The sequence below is a fragment of the Salvia splendens genome, chromosome 6, assembly GCF_004379255.2.
Source record: "Salvia splendens isolate huo1 chromosome 6, SspV2, whole genome shotgun sequence".
NCBI lineage: Eukaryota > Viridiplantae > Streptophyta > Magnoliopsida > Lamiales > Lamiaceae > Salvia > Salvia splendens.
Window position 1 is genome coordinate 36,351,762 of NC_056037.1, and position 16,442 is coordinate 36,368,203.

The 16,442-nt window shown below is 43.6% G+C and overlaps 1 protein-coding gene and 1 non-coding gene across 2 annotated transcripts; one reads left to right on the forward strand and one right to left on the reverse strand.

Moving 5' to 3' along the window:
• Positions 1-565: 565 nt before the first annotated feature.
• LOC121810153 lies at positions 566-672 on the reverse strand. Its single transcript, XR_006052410.1, has one exon. It is a non-coding gene; the product is annotated as a small nucleolar RNA R71 (small nucleolar RNA).
• Positions 673-8,892: 8,220 nt separating this feature from the next.
• Positions 8,893-9,381, forward strand: LOC121809209 (uncharacterized protein At4g04775-like). The gene has a single exon (XM_042209747.1). The coding sequence runs from the start codon at positions 8,893-8,895 to the stop codon at positions 9,379-9,381; it is 489 nt and encodes a 162-aa protein (XP_042065681.1).
• Positions 9,382-16,442: the final 7,061 nt, after the last annotated feature.

The following is a 16,442-nucleotide window of genomic DNA, read 5'->3' on the forward strand; positions in this document are numbered from 1 at the left end:
GTGAATGCACACGAGATCTCAGGGTACACCGCCTTTCGGATTACTCTGTTATCAAAGAAGGAAAGGGTCAGGAAGTTCAGCCGGGTTTGAAATTCAACAGGATTCGCCGAGTCCAATCAGAGATAACCCATTGTTTGAGAATAGTGACAGTGATCTAGAAGCTGAGTCGATGGCCGACAATAATAACAACAATGCTGTCCCACTACCTGGAGGAAGGTTCGGTGACACTCTTAGGTCGGGAGTCGACTTTCTAGGAGAATTCGCCTACGCGAATGACAACGTGAACATTCCTCCTCATTACATTAGCTTGGTGAACGGGGGAAATCTCTTCCATGGGCGAGACGATGAGGATCCAATAAGCCACCTCAACGCGTTCTACGAATTGACGAACTCTCATCGACCCCCGAATGTGGACCATCATCAGATTAAGAGGACCTTATTCCCTTTCTCACTGAGGGATAAAGCACGGGCGTGGTATGATTCTATTCCGGGATACAACATAGCCACATTCCAAGAGTTGAAGATGTTGTTCCTCTTGGAATATAACTCTCCGATGAAGATTGAGAAGTTGAGAGAGGAGATCACTACCTTCCGACAGAAATATGATGAGTCTTTTGCGGAAGCGTGGAAGAGGTTCACTGAATTGCTTAGGAAATGCCCGAGCCATGGTCTTGCTCCAGGGCATGAGCTCCTCAAGTTCTACAAAGGTCTCAACAGTGAAGGCACGGGATTGGTGACCGCAGGTTCGAATGGGAACCTAGATGATCTAACTCACGATGAGGTGAGGGCTCTGTTTCAAAGGCTGGCCAACAATCAACGGAATTGGCACAATCCAAGGCGAGGGGCTGATAGAGCAGGAGATACATTTGGTGCTACAAAAGATGCGGAAAGAGTGACCGCAATTGAGGCTCAACTGGCGGACATTAGCACTCAAATGTCGTCGATGACAAAGGCAGTTAAATCTCTTCAACTGACTCCTCAACCCCAAGCTGTGACGGTGATGAGATGTGGGTTGTGCCAAGGGGGGCATCATACTGATCAGTGCCCAAGTCTTCAAGGACCACCTGTGGAGGATGTAAACTATATTGGCAACAATCGCCAAGGGTTCAATCAAGGCAGCCAATATAACAATCAGCAAAATTGGAGGCCTCAACAAACGGGATGGAATCAGGCTGGTCCTAGCAACAACTCGGGCAACCAATGGAGGAACAACACTCAACCGCCGGGTTATGAGAAGAAGCCAACCGTCGAGGATCAGTTGGGGCAGATTCTCTCTTTCATGACTAAGAGTCAAAAGGAGAATGAAAATTTCAAGGAAAGGACGGTGGAAAAGTTTGGGCAGATGGAGGCGACAATGAGGAATCTTGAGACGCAGATTGGGCAGCTTGCCACAGCATCACACACGAGGATTCCTAATACCATCCCGAGTAATACCGTACCTAACCCGAGAGGCAACGAACAGTGTAAAGCAGTGGTATTGAGAAGTGGTCGTGAGTTGGATTCGACACCATCAATGGACGGCCAAGGTACTTCCGGCATCTCGCACGCAGGGGCGGATGAGATGTTAGGCTTGCATTCCTCGCACGCAGGGGCGGACGAGGCATGTAAGGGAAGTCCCGCGTTGGTGCAGGGTGCCCAACATGGTCAAGAACAGGCTGCGTCCGGCAGCAAGGAACATGGTGTAGAATCCGAGGTAAGTGAAAGGTTTTCAGCAGAAGAGAAAAGAAAGAAGAGTGTAGAGATGGAATCGAAGAGACAGATGATGACAAGTCCAGCACTAGATCCGAAAAGCAAGTTCAACTTCCCCGATCACATTCCTCCTCCACCATATCCATCCAAGAGGAAGAAGAGGGTCCCTAAAGAGAAAAGCTTTGAGTGGATGATGAACGTGATCCGTAAAGTGAATGTGGATGTATCATTGGTGGACCTCTTCACTAATTTCCCCAAGTTCTCCAAGTTCTTCAAGGACATGATGGCAAACAAGGAGAAACTTCAAGACGAAGGAATAGTGGCATTGAGCATGAATTGCTCACAACTGATTTCGGGAATGATGCCCATGAAGAAGAGGGATCCGGGAAGTTGTGTGATTCCTTGTGAGATAGGCAACACAATTTTCACCAAATGTCTATTGGATCAAGGATCGGGGATCTCACTGATGGCGTTGAAAACAGCACGTGCCATTGGACTGGAGAACAGAATGGAGCCCATCGACATTGCTCTACAATTGGCTGATCACTCCATTGTGAAGCCCACTGGAATAGTAGAGGATGTCTTGGTCAAGGTAGACAAATTTGTCATCCCCGTGGATTTCATAGTCTTGGACATGCCCGAGGACAAAGAGGTACCAATTCTTTTTGGTAGACCATTTCTTGCCACGGGAGACGTGTTGCTTGGGGCGAAAGACAACTCTGTCACGTTTAGAATTAATGGTGAGCAAGTGACCATTAATGTGGAGAAAGCGATGAAGCATCCTAGTGATGCAAAAACGTGTTTTAGGGTTGATGTCCTTGACAAGTGCATCTTTGATAAGATGTGTTGCTCGGCTAGAATGGAAGGAAGTGTATATGATAAGGGGAGTTTGGAAAGAGACTTTGGTTCGACAATCAAAGTAGATTTTGATGAAAGTGAAGATGCTCAAATTGATCAACCAAGTCTAGAAAATGAATGTGTGGTGGATACTTTTGTAGCAGATGTGAAACCTTCAATCGAAGTACCACCAAAGCTTGAATTGAAGCCACTCCCAACGAATCTGAAATATGCCTTCCTTGGTGAGGAGGAAACTCTACCGGTAGTAGTATCGGCTTTGTTGAATAATGAAGAGGAATCCAAGTTAATAGAGCTATTGAAGTCGCATAAGCAAGCTCTAGGATGGTCCATAGCCGATATCAAAGGGATTAGCCCCGCAATATGCATGCATAAAATCTTGATGGAAGATGGAGCTAAGCCGGTAAGGGAGAGACAAAGAAGGTTGAACCCACTCATGCAAGAAGTGGTGGAAAAAGAGGTAAAGAAATTGCTGAAATTTGGGATGATCTATCCCATTTCTGATAGTGAGTGGGTCAGCCCGGTGCAATGTGTACCGAAGAAAGGGGGAATAACCGTGACTGTCAATGAGAAGAACGAAGTTTTGGCAACTCGATTGGTGAACTCATGGAGAGTTTGCATGGATTATAGAAAGTTGAACACGGCGACGAGAAAAGATCACTTCCCGTTGCCATTTCTAGATCAGTTGCTTGATAGGATTGCGGGTTATTCCCATTACTGTTTCCTAGATGGATACTCGGGGTACAATCAGATTGCAATTGCCCCGGAAGATCAAGAAAAGACGACATTCACATGTCCTATTGGTACGTATGCCTTCCGCCGGATGCCTTTTGGGTTGTGCAATGCACCGGCTACATTTCAACGTTGCATGATGGCAATATTTTCCGATATGAATGAAGACATCATGGAGATCTTCATGGATGATTTCTCCGTCTTTGGATCCTCATTTGACTTTTGCTTAGAAAACTTGAGACGGGTCCTACAAAGATGTGAGGAGTCAAATCTCGTGCTAAATTGGGAAAAGTGTCAATTTATGGTCAAAGAGGGTATAGTGTTGGGACACAAGGTGTCGGAGTTGGGGTTAGAGATGGATAAGGCTAAGATTGATGTGATCTCGAAGTTACCTCCCCCAACAAATGTGAAGGGCATCCGTAGTTTCCTTGGACATGCGGGATTCTACCGACGGTTTATAAAAGATTTTTCAAAGATTGCAAAGCCACTTTGCAACTTACTCGAGAAGGATGCCAAGTTCGTCTTTGATGAGAAATGCCTTGAGGCATTTGAATTGTTGAAGAAGAAGCTAGTCGAAGCTCCTATTATTATCACACCCGATTGGTCAAAGCCGTTTGAGTTGATGTGTGATGCTTCGGATTATGTTGTGGGGGCCGTTCTAGGCCAAAGGAGAGACAAGGTCCTACACGCCGTCTACTATGCTAGCAAAGTACTCAATGAAGCTCAACTGAATTACACCACGACGGAGAAGGAAATGTTAGCAGTAGTGTATGCCTTTGAGAAGTTTCGTGCATACTTACTTGGCACGAAAGTGGTGGTGTTCACGGACCATTCAACTATCAAATATTTGATGAACAAGAAAGATGCAAAGCCTCGGTTGGTGAGGTGGATCCTCTTACTACAAGAGTTTGATGTGGAAATAAAAGACAAAAAGGGGACTGAGAATTTGGTAGCTGATCATCTCTCTAGACTAGAAGGATTGGAAGAGACGGAAGATGAAAGAAAGAAAAGGATAAATGAGAAATTTCCCGACGAGCAAGTGTTGCAAGTGGAGGCTCGGGAAACATATGTGCCGTGGTTTGCTAATTTGGCGAACTACCTAGTCACGGGCGTTGTACCAGAAGGATTGTCTTCTAATCAAAAGAAGAAGTTTTTGAGTGACACCCGCACATATGTTTGGGAAGATCCGTTTCTCTTCCGCATCTGTAGTGATGGAGTGATTCGAAGGTGCGTTGGAGAGCATGAGCACCTTCAGATTTTGTCTGCATGCCATGATTCGTTGTATGGTGGCCACTTTGGAGCACGTCGAACTGCTTTTAAGGTGCTTCAGTCCGGATTCTTTTGGCCATCGATCTTCAAGGATGCAAAAGCCTATGTAGAGAGATGTGACAGTTGCCAAAGAGCCGGGAATATCTCGTGGAGGAATGAAATGCCGATGAATAATATTCACGAGGTAGAGCTTTTTGATGTTTGGGGTATAGATTTCATGGGACCGTTTCCCAAGTCTAATGGGCAGCAATACATTCTCGTTGCTGTCGACTACGTATCTAAGTGGGTAGAGGCAGTGGCCTCGGCAACCAATGATGCCAAAGTGGTGTTGAAATTTATCAAGAATCATATCTTTAACCGCTTTGGGACACCACGAGCCATTATCAGTGATGGAGGAACTCATTTTTGCAACAAATTGTTTGAAAACCTCCTAGGAAAGTATGGTGTCCAACATAAGGTTGCTACCCCTTATCATCCCCAAACAAGTGGTCAAGTTGAAGTCTCTAATCGTGAGATAAAACGAGTGCTTGAGAAAGTGGTAAGGCCGTCTCGAAAGGATTGGGCTCAAAAGCTAGATGATGCTTTGTGGGCGTATCGAACGGTGTACAAGACCCCGATTGGAACTTCGCCATACAAGTTGGTCTTTGGGAAGGCTTGCCATTTGCCGGTAGAGCTTTAGCATAAAGCTTTTTGGGCTTTGCAAAAGCTTAATTTGGATTATGATGCTGCAGCCGAGAAGAGGATGTGTGATATGAATGAAATGGACGAGTTTAGGCTTCATGCATATGAAAGTGTTGATCTCTACAACGAGCGTGCTAAGAGAGTACATGATGCAGCCATTAAGCCTCGTCAATTCCATGAGGGACAACTGGTCCTTTTGTACAACTCTCGGCTTAGACTGTTTCCGGGCAAGCTCAAGTCAAGATGGTGGGGTCCCTATGTGGTGCACAAGGTTTACCCCTATGGTGCTGTGGATGTTCGGGATCAGAAGAATGGTAGCATTTGGAAGGTGAATGGCCAACGCTTGAAGGTTGGAGTTGAGGGTGGCACGGAGACAGAAGAGGTGGTCACACTAGAGAATCCGGAAGTGTAGATCAAGGATGAAGAAGGTCGAGCCAACGACTATAAACAAAGGCGCTGATTGGGAGGCAACCCAAGTTTTTTTTATGTTTTTTTTTGTTTCTTATGTTGGAGGTTTTGTTTGCTCAATTCTTTCCTCTAACATTTATTTTGAATTGAGTGTCGCTTTTTGTAGTTTTTGTTCTTGTTGTAGAAGCATGATGGAGTTTGGATTGGAGCTTAGGAGGAAGCACACCCGCAGAGGATTTTTACACCCACCCGCCCACCCGAATGCACTATGGTTTCATGCCAAGTTTGGGGGAGTCTTCTTTCCCTTTACTTTTTATGTCTTCTTTGCTTGCATTGAGGACAATGAAGCATTCAAGTTTGGGGGGTTTGTATGATTTGATGCATGTTTTTGGGTGTATTGCATGATAAAAATGTTTTGAATATATGTATTTGACGGGTGCATGTTAGATCTTCGGCTTTCTGGTTGGGAAATTTTGCTTAATTTTACTTGAACTTTGAAGCCTAGGATGGATGGAATGGGTGCATGATTTATTTGAAAGAGCATGTTGTGATTACATCCGATTTCTTGAGTTGAGGAGAGTATGATAGTCACATGTCTTGTGGAAATTATTTTGGATTGATTGGCTTTACCGAGTTGTGTGTTTGCATTCATTGGTGTTAATGATATGGGAGGATAAGGCACTAGGATGAACTCCATGGCCAAATGATCACATGCCTAGTCCATCACATGATCCCATAGAAGCCACCTTGAGCTTAATTCCCTTTTCTTTGTGTAAACACTTAGCCAAACACTTAGCTACTTAAATAAGCCTAATTTTAGCCTCATCAATTGACCTTGCTACTATTTGAGTGCTAAATACAAGTTGAGCTTGGTGTTTTGAGTTGTGAGTGTGGGGGTGGTGAACTGTAAAGAGTAGACTTTTCTAGACTTGATATAATGTGAAAAGAATGAAGTTCTAAAAAAAAAAAAAGACGACCTCCAAATTCACAAAAGTCGAGGTCTTTAAAAAAAAAGAAAAAAAAAGAAAGAAAAAAAATAAGTTGATGAAATAAAGATAGAGCTTCTATGTTTGTTTGTGTAATCTCGTCTGGAATAGATCTCAAGTTTGGGGGAGTGTGGGTTTGGTTGTAATTTTTCGTTGGTTAATCTTTGGAAGGAAGTTGTAGGAGGGAAGATTTTGGCACTCAAATGTGTAGCCTTTGAGCTCACTATCCATACTTATCCTACCTCGTCCCTAGCCCCATTACAACCTTGAAATAAGACCTTGGACCTTATCGTTGATGCTTGTGGATGTTGTGTAAAGAACTTGGTAGAGTTAAAGAGGTTCGATTTGAAATCTGTGAGTCTATGTGGTTAGTATTGCTTAATGAGTCAATGATGATGGTTTGAGTTGTTTGATCGCATGCTTGGACTTATTTTGAAGTGCACCTTAACTTGACATTCTAGGGGGATGAGTGATTGTTCTTGAGAGTGGGAAATCTCGATTGGAAATGTTGGGGGTTTAGATTTTGTCACTCATGTCCCTACATGATTCTTTGTGATGAAAATTTCTCTGCGGGGTAGACTTGCGTTGAGTTTTTGTGCTAAAAATGTACCTTGCTCGGGGCAAGCAAGAGCTTAAGTTTGGGGGTATTTGATGCGAAGCTTATTTCCTATTCTTTACCCCGGATTTCATGTTAATTATAACTCACCAAGTCGTGCTTTGAGTGTAGTTTCGGGTGTTAGAAGCTGGAAGTTCGTCGGAAATGCATAGCTGAGATTCCAGAGAGTTCGCCCGGTCGGGCGTTTTGATGTTGCTAAACGCCCGGTCGGGCGTTTCCATATTGTGCATGCGGACTCCAGAAAGTTCGCCCGGTCGGGCATTCTGATTTCAACTAAACGCCCGGTCGGGCGTTTTCCGCGAGGCCATGCAGTAGCCTTTCGCCCGGTCGGGCGATTACCTCCTTTGAATTCGCCCGGTCGGGCGTTTTAGTCGCGTAACTGCGATTTTGCAGTTGACCCAGCGGTTGAAGGATTAAAAAAGATGGGAAAATGAATTGGAGGGGGAGACGGATTTAGAAAGGAGGATATACAGAGAAAAATAGAGAGAAAGGAGGAGAGGAAGAAGAGAAGGAAGGCATTCCGACCATTATTCCGACCATCCATTCCCGAATCCCGACTCCACTCGACGAGAGCATCACACCTATGGTTTTATTTCTACATTCTACCATGTGTATAGGCTAGGCTCTCTTTGTTGCTCCGAGTTGTAATCTAGGCTTGTGTATTTGTTTTAACACCTTGAATCGTATGTTTGATACCAACAATGTGTTTGATAATTAAAATGCTACGTTTTTGGCTAATGATGTAGTGTTGTTAAATCTTAACTATTGTCTCTTTAACATAGCTTAGGATTGATCGTTTGTTGGTATGCTTTCGATTTAGAACTGTTCAGGGGATAAATTGATAGTGGATTAGGTAAGTGATTATAGTAGACGACATTTATTCCCGCGCATCCGCAGGAATTAAATGTCGTTGAAAGTTGGTTCATGGAACAAGTGTTCAGCTGACTGTGAACTATACGTCGTAGACATGTTCAGTGCACGCGATTAGGTTGATAATTATAATCCCGTCGTATGTTTCGTTGTAAATGGTGTAAAACAACGCAAGCTTAGTGAGCAACTTGGAGTGACTTGTCTTTCTCGTATTAAAAATCTCGTTTCAGTAGTTTAAATTAGTTAACCATCTCAAAATCAAAACAAAATATTTTTATGCTTTGTGTAGTCTTATTAAGCGTAAGCAATCTCGCCTCCCTGTGGATCGACACTTGAAATACTACTACGATACTGTATTCTTGCAGTAGTGTAGTATTATTAGAGTTAAAATAATTAAACTTGATAATCTTTATGCTTTGATTAAGAACCCCAAATCAAACACTCAAAGTCCCTCTCGCGATTCATCCACCTGCACCCATTGTCGATTCTCAAAATCAAATCGCGATTCATCCTAAAAATCTGCTGCAATCCCGATTGTCCTTGAAATCCCTTAACAAGGTAAGAGCATAGTTTCATTTTAGGGTCCTATTTAGGGTTCAATTTTAGGCTTCGATCGTTTCGTTGAAGATGCGATTGATTTCGTTGGTTTTAGGGTTCGATTTAGGTTTCAATTTTAGGGTTTGCTTGTATTACCGGGTTTAGCGTTCAATTTTGAATACACGATTTTGTGGTTCCGGATGTTGAATTTGCAATTTAGACTTATATTGGTGTTAGGGTTCTGTATAAATGTTGAACTTGCAATTTAGACTTGTATTGTTTGAATGGCCTGGTATGAATGTTCAAATGAGGTTTTGGTGCAGGATGTCCACTTCTTCCCAGAATTCGAGCAGAACTTGGCCGAGGTTTGAGGCAGTCATCTGTGATCACGGTCTTGAAGCTGATGTGGTGACATCCGATACGGATGCCAATCCCGGACGACGCTTCTATCGTTGCCAAGTCTGGAAGGAGGACGATTGCAAATTCTTTCGTTGGATTGATCCACCATTGTCACCGAATCAAGAGTACTTCTTTAAAAAATTGAAGCTGGATAGGGACAATGTGCAAAGAGCATTGAGAGATAGAGTTGCTAAGCAGGATGCACTTGACGAGAGCGTCCGTTCCAAAACCGCCGAAGTTGAAGCACTCCAAGGTGTTGTCGCAGATTTACATCGTCAAAACCGGAACCTAAAGGTTGTCATTTGCATTTTATGTATCGTCATTTGGATATTGTCGTAGCTTAACTAATAGAACTCCAATGTAATAGTACATGCAAGTTGAACTCAAGTGTAATACACTACGGAACCAAGAATATTGTAGTGATTTTTCCCCTATGAATGCATTGAGTTATTGAATTCAAAAACAACTTATTTAACATTTGCATCATACATCACTTTTGGATCGCTCCTTGTTCTCCATCTTTCTCTGTGGTTAAAGTGCATAAAATTTGAAGCTATAAGCATTAGAAACTTGTAATGGATGGAACCTATAACAACACACATGTTGTACACATAATAGTTTCGATGCAAGAACACACAAGGTGAAATCATAATATTTTCCTGCCTCAAAATAACATACACGGTTTACACATAATAGTCTGATGTCCACAAAAAACCATTGTTTTCATCCAAATATAACTACTTAACAAATCGAAAAACATTGTTTTCTTCCTAATTCAAATACTTCAACCAACTTTCAAAAATTGTTGGTGTTGCTTTCTTGCGTGGGGACTGAGCCATCAACAACTCCACGGCCTCCAGTACGGCCTCCACCATGGCCTCTACGACCTCCCCTTCTTCCAGATCTCCCTGTTATTGCGATGGTACCACTTTCTGCATTGGATGGTGTCTTCCGAAGACTTCCCATTTTGGCCTATAAGTTGAGTACATTTCAATGTTAGTAAAAATTGGAACAAAATAGAGCGTACGTTGATTACAACTAGAGGCCAGAGCTTCTCCCTATTTAATGCTGGCAACCCATATCCATAGGCAGACTTGTACTTGCTCAAGGAGAAGTACTCATTGATAAGGCTAATTACATACATAGGTCTAGGGGATAAATTCATGTAATTACGGGTCTAATACACGTCTTAAGCCAGGTGTGTAGAAGAATTTCGCCAGGTCCAGGAAAGAAATAGGACAATCACATGGTCCGAGGAAACTGGCGAGAAAGTGAGCATTGTGGAGGAAATTGCAAGACGGAGAAAGTCTCGGGGCTGAAGGGTAGAATGAAGATTTCTACGAAGGCTTCTGGAAGATTATGCCCGCGCCTATATAAGGAAGGAAGCATGGATTCTAGAGGGATCTTCTCGGTGGAGGCCTCGTTACGAATCGCAGCTAGGAGCTCACTTTTCTTTTACACACTTGGGTTCTTTTTGGGAAATTCGGGGGTTCACGTCTGGGTTCGCTTCCTGTTTACTTTAGTTCCATTTGGGTGTAACACCGTCCTGTCGAGGGCGAAGAAACAATTTCCAGTTTATTTCTCGTTATTTTGTGGATTTCACCGAGCTTCGCTGTTCGAAGCTCGGCACTCTGTTTACCGTTATTTTGAGGGTTTATGCAAGTTATTTTCTATGATGTTGATGGTGTTTGTTTCTGCCTTAAATATTGTGTTGTTCTGGAGTTCGTGCTAGTACTTGTTTTGGATGCTTTTCGCATTTGTTCATTGAATCTGTGGAGAGTCGTTTGAATTGGTTGTTGATCGGAGTAGATCTTTAGAATCAGAAGTTATGGGGATGAGTTTGATGGTTGCAGGATTCGGATTGCTTGGATCCGGAGTGGATTAAGCATCGGACGAGAGATCTGAACAGAGTCGGTTTAATTTGATGCCTAGCCTTTGTGTTTTCATTTCGTGTCGTCTAGTATATGTAGATCTGTGTTATTTCCGGTTTGTTGCAAGTTTCCGATGACCAAACTTTTATATTTTGTTCGAATCAGGGTATGTGCTCTGTTTCCTTCACTTTCGTGTTTGATTCAGTTCGAGAAGTGCATGTCGTTGATAGTTAAATTTCCAGTTCGTTATTTGCAGCTTTATGTCGTACCTGCTATTTCTGGAATTATGGTCCCCACTGTTATTCCTTTTCTGTCTAGCTAAATTAGGTAGTCGTTTACACGGTCTAGGAAGTGAATCTAACATCTATCAGTCATGAGGATGATTGATCTCAGCAAGTTTACAACTTTCTAGGTCTAGTGTTACGTTTCCTGCCTAGGTCTAGTAGTAGTTATACCTCAACCCAGTTTACGTGGCAGCAGCCGCCTTTGTCAAGAGTCTGTAAATGCTTTCTACGTGTCCGTCTTCGTGGGATCGACCCCTGCTTCTCTATACTAATCTATAGTATTCAGGTTGAGGGATCTTTGAAGGGGAGTTTTGTGTGTACAACGACAGAGTATTCCGTGTTCCATTGAGTTCCTAGACCAAGTGATCTAGTGGATTCATAGGACTTGGTATCTCGACCTAGCATAGCACATCGCATTTTCACAACACGAACACACATCTCTTCCGTTGCCGGGGATGGATGGCGTAATTTGTGATTGTGTTTAGAGGATTTTGGCGTACATAGTTCTTATTTTTTCTTTTCTTTTATTTTCAGTTTATGAGCAGGGGCTCACGGCTTGGATACTGTGGTAACTCATCTGAGTGGAGGAATGATCAGTTTATTTGGCAAGTCAAGAACACAGCATCTACGGTCACCACCAGATCGGGATTATCTACGGGAGATCCATTTGCGTTTTATTCGGGAAGTGAAGAGGATTGGAACTCGTCTGGAAGGGAGGATCCTAAATCATCTTCGGAAACAAGTACAGAGGAGGAAGAAACAGGGGACATGGCAAACATAATCGATCCAGATCCAGAGATCGGCTCGCTTACTGCTCATCTAGATGGAGAGCCAGCTCAAGCTATAGTGCTGAATCCGCGACAGAGGTCCATTGAGATAAAGACAAACGTGCTCGGCATCCTACCCACATTCTCTGGGCGTAGGAATGAGTGCCCGTATGAGTTTTTGAATGAATTCAGCAAATTGTGCAGCATACAGAAAAGGCCGAATGAGGCAACTGAGGAGGATTATCGCCTGCGTGCAATTCCGTTTGCCTTGAAGGGGGAAGCCAACATGTGGTTATTGAGGTTGCCCCCAAATTCTATCCGCACATGGAGAAACCTACTCTCTGTTTTACGAATGGGCGACCCCTGAGTCTAAGGACTTAATGAATTCCTCGAGTGAGGGAAATTTCACCAGAAAAAAAGAAAGTGAATCAAGAGAGATTCTGGGGAAGTTGATAGACGCTAAGAAGGCATATGATAACCCCAGAAATGCAATAAGGATAGGATCGGTGAACGCTATGAGAGAGCAAGAAGATGATAAATTAGAAGCAAGGATCGACATGCTTGAGAAAGCTCTTTTGAACGCTATTGAAAAGGCAAATCCACTAGCTTCACAAGGAAAGGAGAAATCTCCTGGTCCAGGAGATAATCAAGTTCAGCAAAATTACGCAACCCAGGAAGGAGATTATCAGGCCCAAGCCAATGCAATGGGAAGTTAGAATCCCCGATGGGAGCTGGAACCCAGGGAGACAGAGAGATGCACCCTGGAGGAACCATCCAAATTTCAGATGGACTGACAACGAACAGCACCAGCCAGCACCACAACAGAATTTGCAGTTTGCACCTCATCCCGAGAGACAAGGTAACTGGTTAGGAAGGAACCAGGAAGGGCAGTGCAACTTGATTCATCGGAACCAAGGAGACCACTCTAGCTGGGGAAACAGAAATCAGAATAATCAAGGGAACTCCTATGTACCACCGCACCAGAGGAATTTTCAAAACAATTACCAAGGTCAAGGACACGCTAGTCAAAATCAAGTGAGTGGACCGACTCTGAGTATAGGGCCAGGGCCCAGTCAGCCCCAAAGCTACCAAAGAGTATCGATGATATGGTACACGACCTCGTCAGTTCCCAGCAGCATATGCAGAACAACTTGTAAACGAACAATGACGTAGTGCACAAGCTTCAAGACGCTCAACAGGAGCAAAAGGCAGCAATGGATATGCTGGCAAAGCAATTGTCACAGATAGCCACCTCCTTGAGCGAGATGAGGGGAAATGAAGGCAAGATTCTCGCCTCAGTAAGGCCACCTGATAGAGCTAATATAAGTCAAATTACCTTGAGATCCGGGAAAGGATATGAGGGGCCGGTGGTAAGAACGAATGAGGCGACAGATCCCAAGGAAGGCATGGAGGGAGAGGGTAAAATTCCTAGACCCAGACACTTGAAGAAAGATAGTCCCTTGGTTAAGGATGACCTTAAGGCATGAGATTTGGAGAGACCATTGCCTAGACCAATTGAACCATTTTTCCTCAATCCAGAACCAGAGTTGGGAAGTGAGGCAATAGGAAAAGAAACTGGAGAGTTTTCAGCTGAAAGTTCTACAGGAGCGGGGGGGCGACTGAAACCCTTCCCAAGCCGGGGGAAGCCAAGAAGAAGAAGGAAGAACCGGTAGACTTCATGGATATTTTTGGGAAGTTGGAAATCAATCTACCATTCTTACAGGCTCTGAAATTGCCAGTATTTAGCAAATTCATCAAGGAATTTATAGCTGGGAAGGCTAGACCCAGTGGAAAAATTTTGATAGGCGAGAACGTCTCAGCTGTGATTCAGAAGAGGAAGATGTCTTCGAAATGCAATGACCCAGGCATGTTTACCTTGCCCATCTCTATTGGTGATGTTAAAATCGAGCATGCTATGTGTGACCTAGGTGCGTCGATAAATTTGTTACCACTTTCCATATACAACAAATTAGTAGGGGTAAGCATGGTGGACACGAAAGTTGTGATCCAACTAGCGGATAGGTCGTGTATCTTCTCTGAAGGAGTGCTTGAGAATGTGATAGTCAGAGTACATGATTTCTTGTACCCAACTGATTTTCATGTGATAAAGATGAGTGACAATGAGTCTGCAAAGTCAGGCGGAGTACTTCTAGGGAGACCTTTTCTTCGTACAGCCAAGACCATAATTGATGTCTTTGATGGAACCATCTTCCTTGATTACAATGGGGAGAAGTATACATTCAACATAGACGAGGTGATGAGGAAACCCCTTGATATGGAAAATTTGCATGCTATAGATGTCATTAACCCCCTGGTCCATGAATATCTTGAGACAGAATTAATGCAGGTACAAATCGAGAATTCCGAGATGAGTCATGCCATTGATAGAAAAGTACCAGTTGGTGTGAAGCCATGAAGACGAGTGAATTATCAGATGAAGGGTTAGCTGAAGTAATTATGGAATTCTGTGCAAAACCCGTACTAGCTAGGTCAAGGGAGACACCTTATGTGGCGAGCGTGGGAGGTTCTGCTGGGTCGACAAAGGGAATGACTACCGAAATAACAGAAAAGAATCCCTTGCCCCAAGAAAAGAACATCCCCAAGAAAGAACTAAAAACACTTCCACCGGGCCTCAAGTATGCTTATCTAGAGGAGAATGAAACCTCCCATGTGATTATTAATAGCAGTTTGACCATAGGACAAGAAGAGGAACTGTTAGAGGTGATCCGAAGAAATAAGAAGGCTATTGGATGGACTCTCTCTGACCTGGTAGGAATTAGTCTAGATTTGTGCATGCATCACATCCGCTTGGAAGAAGGAGCAAAAGCCTGTAGGGATCCTCAACGCAAATTGAATCCGAATATGAGGGAAGAGGTTCTGAAGGGGGTGCTGAAGCTATTGTCCTTAGGCATAATTTATTCCATACCGGATAGCGAATGGGTTAGTCCAGTCCATATGGTGCCCAAGAAGTCAGGAATACAGGTGGTGAAGAACGACAAGAATGAATTGGTACCCACTAGACTTGTTACTGGATGGAGGATGTGTATCGACTACAGAAAGTTGAATGAAGCGAGGAAAGATCATTTTCCCTTACCCTTCATCGATCAGATGCTGGAACGTTTGGAAGGAAAGCAATACTTTTGTTTCCATGACGGGTACAGTGGATACTTTCAAATCTATGTGGATCCCGAGGACCAGGAGAAGACTACATTCACGTGTCCCTTCGGGACGTATGCTTATAGAAGGATGTCGTTCGGTCTATGTAATGCGCCAGGCACTTTTCAACGGTGTATGATGAGTACTTTCTAGGATCTACTGGAGGACTGCATCGAGATTTTCATGGATGACTTCACGGTGTATGGAAATTTTTTTTACTCCTGTTTGGAAAGTTTGGATGTAGTGTTGAGGAGGTGCCAGGAAAAGCATTTGATCCTTAATTTCGAGAAATGTCACTTATGGTCCCTGAGGGAATTATCCTAGGGCACGTAGTCTCGGAGAGGGGAATACAGGTAGATCGAGCAAAGGTTGATGTGATCTCAAAATTGCCATACCCGACGAATCAGAAAGAGGTGAGAGGATTCCTAGGGCATGCGAGCTTCTATAGAAGATTCATTAAGGATTTCGCGAAGATTGCTCATCCGCTTACTCATTTGTTGCATAATGAAGTGGAATTCGTTTTGATGAACAGTGCAAGAAGGCCTTTCAGCTACTGAAGGATAAACTGGTTTCTGCTCCCATTATTAGAGCGCTCGACTGGAATCTATCCTTTGAAATCATGTGTGATACAAACGATTATGCAGTGGGAGCGGTGCTAGGTCAAAGAGTTGATGGGAAAAGCTATGTGATTTTTTATGTGTCGAAAACGCTCAATCAAGCCCAGAAGAACTACGACACCACTGAAAAGGAAATGTTGGCGGTAGTATACTCATTTGAGAAGTTTCGCCCGTACTTGCTGGGGTCGAAGGTGATAGTTTTCACGGACCACGCAGCTATTAAGTACCTGCTGGCGAAGAAGGAGTCCAAACCTAGATTAATCCGTTGGGTGTTATTGCTACAAGAATTTGATTGGGAGATTAAAGACAAGAAAGGAACTGAGAACACGGTGGCTGACCACCTGAGTCGTATTTACCAAGGGGAGACCGAGGAAGCAATACCAGATGCATTCCCCGGGGAACATTTGTACTATATGGAAGAATTTCCTAGACCTATCAGATGGGAAGATATTATGGCGTTAATAGGTCCAGGGGATGCCGAGAAAGGGAAATGCCGGATAAATGTTGAGCCGTGGTTCGCGGACCTAGCAAATTACTTGGTCACTAAAGAGGTGCCAAGTTCACAAGAAATCTCCCGGGCTCAGAAGATGAAACTGAAAAGTGAAGCCAAGTACTACTTTTGGGACGACCCGTATCTATGGAGAATGGGAGCCGACCAGGTAATTAGAAGGTGTATTCCAGAATGGGAACAAAGAGATGTGCTCA

Bases quoted from the DNA above. Each gene is read 5' to 3' on its own strand.
- LOC121809209 (XM_042209747.1), top strand. From the start codon at position 8,893: ATGTTGAACTTGCAATTTAGACTTGTATTGTTTGAATGGCCTGGTATG.